The sequence below is a fragment of the Nomascus leucogenys genome, chromosome 10 (assembly GCF_006542625.1).
Source record: "Nomascus leucogenys isolate Asia chromosome 10, Asia_NLE_v1, whole genome shotgun sequence".
NCBI lineage: Eukaryota > Metazoa > Chordata > Mammalia > Primates > Hylobatidae > Nomascus > Nomascus leucogenys.
The window spans coordinates 52,584,541-52,592,168 of NC_044390.1; the positions used below are offsets into that span (position 1 = coordinate 52,584,541).

The 7,628-nt window shown below is 53.6% G+C and overlaps 1 protein-coding gene across 4 annotated transcripts; it reads right to left on the reverse strand.

The window, feature by feature from the left end:
- Window positions 1-2,566: 2,566 nt before the first annotated feature.
- UBA52 (ubiquitin A-52 residue ribosomal protein fusion product 1) lies at window positions 2,567-6,527 on the reverse strand. 4 transcript variants are annotated; one of them, XM_030820394.1, is made up of 5 exons: window positions 6,424-6,520; window positions 4,910-5,023; window positions 4,564-4,650; window positions 3,037-3,139; window positions 2,567-2,952 (listed from the first exon to the last, which is right to left on the reverse strand). In XM_030820394.1, exons 2-5 carry the CDS (start codon window positions 5,010-5,012, stop codon window positions 2,859-2,861), a joined length of 387 nt encoding a protein of 128 aa, XP_030676254.1. In that variant the 5' UTR covers window positions 5,013-5,023; window positions 6,424-6,520; the 3' UTR covers window positions 2,567-2,858. The 4 variants fall into 4 exon arrangements, with proteins under 4 accessions (XP_030676254.1, XP_030676253.1, XP_030676252.1 ...); XM_030820393.1 differs by having other exon boundaries at window positions 6,402-6,501; XM_030820392.1 differs by having other exon boundaries at window positions 2,768-3,139; window positions 6,424-6,527.
- Between the last annotated feature and the right edge of the window lie 1,101 nt (window positions 6,528-7,628).

Here is a 7,628-nt window from a genome sequence, read left to right on the forward strand (position 1 = left end):
ACCCAGAAGGGTTGCCATTGCTGGCTTGTGTGGCTAGAGCTCATATCCCTGTTACTCCCTCCCCTTTCTTTTTGTCCATCAAGAGTGGTTCTTCCTTCAATCCCCCCCTTGGAGTGGTTAATTTTGAATCCTTCACTCGATCGGTTAAGAACTCAAAACCCTGAGTCACGGGGGTCTTTTGGGAAAGTCCCCAAACCAGCCCAGGAAATCCCACAAACTCTACCCCTCATTAGGATGCATCTGGCCTCACGCCGGCTTCACCGACACTGCACCCTAATCAGAACGGGCCAGCAAGGTGCCTCACCCCTGTAATCCCAGCACTTTGGGAGGCTGCAGCAGAACTGCTTGGACCCAGTGCAAAACCACCCTGGGCAACATAGCGAGACCATGTCTGTAAAAAAAAAAAAAAAAAAAAAACAAAAAAAAAAAACGCAGCAAGGCCGGGTGCTGTGGCTCATGCTTGTAATCCTAGCACCTTGGAAGGCCAAGGCAGGTGGATCACAAGAGGTCAGGAGTTGAAGACCAGCCTGGCCAACATGGCAAAACCCCGTCTCTACTAAAAATAGAAAAAGTAGCCAGGTGTGGTGGCGCACACTGGTAATTCCAGCTACTCAAGAGGCTGAGAAAGGAGAATCGCTTGAACCCGAGAGGCGGAAGCTGCAGTGACTCAAGATTGCGCCACCGCACTCCAGCCTGCACGATGGGCACAAGGCTCCATCTCAAAAAAAAAAAAAAAAAAAAAAGTGATAAAAAAACAAAACTAAACAGGAGGCTTTTAAGTTCAGGAGTTTGAAGCCAGCCTGGGCAACATAGCAAGACCCCATCTCTACAAAATATTAACCGAGTGTGGTGGTGGCACAAGCATGTAGTCCCAGCTACTCAGGAGGCTAAGGCAAGATCCTGGAAGATCAAGGCTGCAGCAAGCTATGATTATACCACTGCACCCCAACCTGGGTAATAGTGAGACCGTCTCAAAATTTTAAATCAGTAAATAAGACAACAGGAATTGGTCTGTGCTCACCCCAACACATCTAAAAAACTCTTGACTTTGTGATTTGCCCGCCTCAGCCTACTGATCATTACAAGCTTTAAAAACACCAAAGCAATTATCTGAGTGTTGTGGTGGGTGCACACCTGTAGTCCTGGCTACTTGGGAGACAAAGGAGAGAGGATCACCCAAGCCTGAGTTCCAGGGTACAGGGAGCCATGACCACACCACTGCACTCCAGCCTGGGTGACCTTAAGGGGAAAACACCAAGGGTTGCCCTTCTTAAGAGTGATTATCATAGGAGAGGGTACAGCTCAGGGGCAGAGCACTGACTGCAGACCATGAGTGATGTCACGACCTCAGGTTCAAAACTGAGTAACTGGGCCAGGCGCACTGGCTCACGCCTGTAATCCCAGCACTCTGGGAGGCCAAGGCGGGCAGATCACAAGGTCAGGAGATCGAGACCAACCTGGCTAACCCAGTGAAACCCCGTCTCTACTAAAAATACAAAAAATTAGCCAGGAGTTGTGGCGGGCACCTGTAGTCCCAGCTACTTGGGAGGCTGAGGTTGTAGTGAGCCGAGATTGCACCACTGCACTCCAGCCTGGACGACACAGCGAGACTCCGTCTTAAAAAAAATAAATAAATAGGCCGGGCGCGGTGGCTCACGCCTGTAATCCCGGCACTTTGGGAGGCCGAGGTGGGCGGATCACGAGGTCAGGAGATCGAGACCATCCTGGCCAAGATGGTGAAACCCCGTCTCTGCTAAGAGTACAAAAAATTAGCTGGGCATGGTGGCGGGCGCCTGTAGTCCCAGCTACTCGGGAGGCTGAGGCAGGAGAATGGCGGGAACCCGGGAGGTGGAGCTTGCAGTGAGCAGAGATCGCGCCACTGCACTCCAGCCTGGGCAACAGTGCAAGACTCCGTCTCAAAAAAAAAAAAAAAATAAATAAATAAATAGCCGGGCGCGGTGGCTCACGCTTGTAATCCCAGCACTTTGGGAGGCCGAGGCGGGCGGATCACGAGGTCAGGAGATCGAGACCACGGTGAAACCCCGTCTCTACTAAAAATACAAAAAAAAAATTAGCCGGGCGTGGTGGCGGGCGCCTGTAGTCCCAGCTACTCGGAGAGGCTGAGGCAGGAGAATGGCGTGAACCCAGGAGGCGGAGCTTGCAGTGAGCCGAGATCCTGCCACTGCACTCCAGCCTGGGTGCCTGGGTGACAGAGCAAGACTCCGTCTCAAAAAAATAAATAAATAAAATAAAAAATAAAAAAAAAATAAAAAAAACTGAGAACTGGGTCAGGCATGGTAGTTCTTGCCTGTAATCCCAACACTCTGAGGTGCTGAGGTGGGAGGATGGCTTGAGTCCAGGAGTTCAAGACCAGCTTGGACAACATAGTGAGACCCCATTTGTATAAAACAAAAAAATTTGAGAACCAATGTTCTACACCATTGGGTGTACCTAATTTTCTACCCATCTCCACACACCTAGACACTTCAGGGCCAAGGCCTGAGGGACACTTCAAAGTGCCTGACGGGATCCCAGCAATGACAGAACTGATCCTCAGTCCCACCAATTACACGACTGAGGTTTTTACTCCAATTTTACAGATGACAAATCCAGAGTCAGGGGCATAGGGCAGGGACCAATGCCGATGTGACAGAATCTAGGACAGAAGACCCCACAGGTGGCACAGAATGGAGTGCTGAGTAGAGTGCTAAGGGAGATGCCCACTCTTCAGCCACCTCCCTGGACAGACCAGCCACGAAGACACTAGTTGCTGCTCTAGTCAATGAAAGGGACACTTTATTGAGGCTCCAGGGCCACGGGGCCTGGGCAGGAGGCTGCCCTTCAAGGAAAGAACAACCTTATTTGACCTTCTTCTTGGGACGCAGGTTGTTGGTGTGGCCACACTTCTTCTTGCGGCAGTTGACAGCACGAGGATGAAGGCGAGCATAGCACCTGCACAGAGACAGGAGGGGCGGGTGAGGGCATACCCCGACTCCGGCAGCCCCCACAGCCCCCCAAGCATAGGAGCACACATACTTGCGGCAGATCATCTTGTCGCAGTTGTATTTCTGGGCAAGCTGGCGGAGGGAAGGCTCAATAATGCCACCTCGCAGGCGCAACACCAGGTGCAGGGTGGACTCTGCAGGAGACAGCCAGAGGGACAGCGACTGAGCCCAGCCCTGGCTCCTCAGTCACAGGGGCAGGGTCCTCCAGGGCCTATAGTCTGCTGCTTTCTCAAGTGTGATGGGGACACCAAGTCGGGATCCCGAGTGTTCTACATGTGGAAGATACACTGTCCCAGCCAGGCCTGCCCCAGGAAATCTCCATCTCAGCACTGACCACGAGCCCTGGGGGGAGTCTGAGACTGACACATGCCAACTGAGGCATCCATCTGGGTTTCTAACATGGAAGCCGACTTCCAAGTGGTTCAGGCAAGGTCAGACACTGAAGTCTAGGCTGGGCACCATGGCTCACGCCTGTAATCCTAGCACTTTAAGAAACCAACCTGGCCTACATAGTGAAGCCCTATCTCTACTAAAAATACAAAAAAAATTAGCCAGGCGTGGTGGCGGGCGCCTGTAATCCCAGCTACTCGGGAGGCTGAGGCAGGGGAATTGCCTGAACCTGGGAGACAGAGGTTACAGTGAGCAGAGATCACGCCACTGCACTCCAGCCTGGGTAACAGAGTGAGACTCTGTCTCACAAAAAAGGACAATGAATTCTTGTCACTCCAACAAGTGACATAATTTCCTTATTGCAGTGATAAAAAAATTCACATGATGACTTTTTTTTTTCGCCTCCCGAGTTCAAGCAATTCTCCTGCCTCAGCCTCCTGAGTAGCTGGGACTACAGGCACGCACCACCATGCCTAGCTAATTTTTGTATTTTTAGTAGAGATGGGATTTCACCATGTTGGCCAGGATGATCTCAATCTCTTGACCTTGTGATCCGCCCACCTCGGCCTCCCAAAGTGCTGGGATTACAGGCCTGAGCCACTGCACCCGGCTGATTTCTGTATTTTTTTTTTTTGAGACAGAGTCTAGCTCTTTCGCCCAGGCCGGACTGCAGTGGCACTATCTCGGCTCACTGCAAGCTCCGCCTCCCAGGTTCACGCCATTCTCCTGCCTCAGCCTCCTGAGTAGCTGGGACTACAGGCGCCCGCCACCGCGCCCGACTAATTTTTTTTTTTTGTATTTTTAGTAGAGAAGGGGTTTCACCGTGGTCTCTATCTCCTGACCTCGTGATCCGCCCGCCTCAGCCTCCCAAAGTGCTGGGATTACAGGAGTGAGCCACTGCGCCCAGCCTGATTTTTGTATTTTTAATAGAACGGGATTTCACCACGTTGTCCAGGCTGGTCTTCAACTCCTGACCTCTGGTGATCCACCCACCTCAGCCTCCCAAAGTGCTGGGATTACAGGCATGAGCCACTGTACCCAGTCCCATTATTTTAAACAGAACACAAGTCATCTGAACTGCTCCCCAACCCCTGACTGAGGCCATCAGTGCTCCTATGCTAGGACCTGGGGATCTTGGGTCCTTGCCTAGCAACCCCAACCCTGGTACCTTTCTGGATGTTGTAGTCTGAGAGAGTGCGGCCATCCTCCAGCTGTTTGCCGGCAAATATCAGACGCTGCTGGTCAGGTGGGATACCTGAGGGGGAGGGAGGCTCAGTTAGAGGCTCTGTGGAGCATATTACTGGCAGTGTCCTCTGCAGGGGAGTTCCAGCACTACCTCCAGTCTCTCAAAAGGCAAACTGAGGTAGAAGATAACAAACGTTCTTCAGATCACATGGAGAAGCAAGGGCAAAACAGGTCTAAAGCCAGCACCAACCCACACAGGACTGAGACTCCCCTGGGCAGAGAGCGACTCCCAGTCCATGGCCAGAGCCCCCACACCCAGCCCAACTCACCCTCCTTGTCTTGAATTTTGGCTTTGACATTCTCGATGGTGTCACTGGGCTCGACCTCAAGGGTGATGGTTTTGCCCGTGAGGGTCTTCACAAAGATCTGCATGTTTGCGTCTCCTGGAGGAAGGGAAGCAGGTTAGACTGGTGAGCAATGCATGCCTGAGTGGCGCAAGCTCAGGTGCCTACACCCTATTTGCTATCCCTTTGCCTGCACGGAGCCCAACTGGTCCTGCCCCAGTACCTGTCTTCCTTCCACTCTTCCAAGCCTGGCCCTACTAGGCTTCTCACACACCCTGGCCTGTAGTCTAAACAAGTCCTGTAACTAAAGACCACATGTCCTCCACCCTCCTGACGGCATGGGTGCTCTTCAGAAACACAGACTGTGGTTATTCTCCTTAGGCTTAGCAGCGGAAGGACTCGTCAGTATCTCCCGATGGAATATGTACCCTTTGATCTTGCCAGATCCATCTTCCCTGAGCACGGTCCCACCCTGTCCCACCGCAGCCAGATCCTGATCTCCTCCACAGGCTGCTCCTGCTGCCAGCCTGAATGGGAAGCCATCCGCTACAACACACATGCCTTCCTGTCGCAGCCTCTCTCCTCTGTAACTCCAAGCTGAAGCACCCAACACTCTTAGCTTCCTTCTCAATTACACCAACTCTCCAGACCCCACTTCTTGCCTTGACCCCAAACCACGAACATCACTTAGTATCTACCAACCACTTGCTAAGCATTGTTCACATATAAAAGTTGACTTAAAAAGACAAAGAATCGACCCGGCGCAGGGGCTCATGCCTGTAATCCCAGCACTTTGGAAGGCCGAGGCAGACGGATCATTTGAGGTCAAGAGTTCAAGATGAACCTGGCTAACATGGTGAAACCCCGCCTCTACTAAAAATACAAAAATCAGCTAGGCGTAGTGGCCGGCGCCTATCATCCCAGCTACTCGGGAGGCTGAGGCAGGAGAATCGCTCGAGCCCGGGAGGTGGAGATTGCAGTGAGCCGAGACCGCACCACTGAACTCCAGCTTAGGCGACAGAGCGAGACTCCACCTGAAAAAAAAAAACAAATAGTCTAAAGAAGAGTCTAAAAAGCAGACACTACCACCAGCCCCTCCTTACAGACGTAGTAATGGCGCCCGGTATGAAGACTCAGCTCCAGAAATTTAGTATTTCCAAAGCGACTGACGCAGTACCTGGCAGAGTTAACGCTACACGCTCAATACCCCTCTCTCATTAACTCGGATCTGTCCCGAGGACCTCTTCCCGCCCGAGGCCTCGTGGGGTCACGCTAGCAGGCACAGCAGGCAGGCTCCTCTCCAAAACGGCGCTCGCCTCCTGGGCCCCGGTCTGGGCTCGGAGCCGCGGCCTCGCGAGCCCTGCCCAGCCACCCTGCCGAAACTGGCCCGCATGAGCCGGCTCAGGGCTGTCTCTTCTGCCGCCCAGGCCCCTGCAGCCTCCCGCAGCCCCCCACCCGCCCTCGACCCGGCGCCAACCCGCACGACCGCCGCCACCAACCAGCTCCGCCGCCTCGCTGAAGAAAAAGAGGACAGCGGAACCGGAAACCACCTAATGGCCGCCGAAAGCGCTTGCGCACGGAGCACGCCAGACGCCTGCGTCACAATTCGCACCGCGCCTTGGGCCCCGCCCTGACACCATCTTGGATGCTGGCAAATGAAGCCTCAGCTCACGTGGGTGAGCGTCGCCCACCCGCTTCCGGGTGTGGGCCCCGCCCGCCGAGTCACTTCAGACGATTGCACCTCTCCCGATGTTTGCGTCGGCTGCCTCTGGGCCACTGACAACCGCTGGCGGTTGGCGGGCCCTCAGCGAATAGTTGAACGGAGTAGAGGAGAATGTTTTCTAATAAAGCAAAGGCATTAAGCAGAGGACTGCGGGTCCAGGACGCAGGTCGGGGCTGGGAAAGCACCTAACACCTGGAATCAGTTATAAATCTCTCGGCCGCTGTGCCTGAATGGATTTCAGGACAGCAGCAGGGAAAGCAGACGGGACTACCGCATTCGCCCGGAAAGGTGGTGGTGCCTGACAAAAGATGCCAAGCGGGACTCAGGGTCTTTTTTTTTTTGAGACGGAGTTTCGCTCTTGTTGCCCAGGCTGTGGTGCAATGGCGCGATCTTGGCTCACCGCAACCTCCGCCTCCTGGGTTCAAGCAATTCTCCTGCCTCAGCCCCCCGAGTAGCTGCGATTACAAGTGTGCGCCACCATGCCCGGCTAATTTTGTATTTTTAGTAGAGACGGGGTTTCTCCATGTTGGTCAGGCTGGTCTCAAACTCGCGACCTCAGGTGATCCGCCCGCCTTGGCCCCCCAAAGTGCTGGGATTACAGACGCAGACCCACTGCGCCCGGCAGGGTCTCTTTTCAGAGTAGGATCCAAATTTGTGAGTGGTTAAAAAGTGCCAGGGCGGACTGGGCCCGGTGGCTCACGCCTGCACTTTGGGAGGCCGAGTTGGGCGGATCACCTGAGGTCGGGAGTTCGAGACGAGCCTGACCAACATGGAGAAACCACATCTCTACTAAAAATACAAAATTAGCTGGGCGTGGTGGCGCATGCCTATAATCCCAGCTACTCAGGAGGCTGAGGCAGGAGAATCGCTTGAACCTGGGAGGCAGAGGTTGCAATTAGCCGAGACAGTGCCATTGCACTATAGCCTGGGCAACAAGAGCAAAACTCCGTCTCAAAAAAAAAAAAAAAAAATTACAAAAAT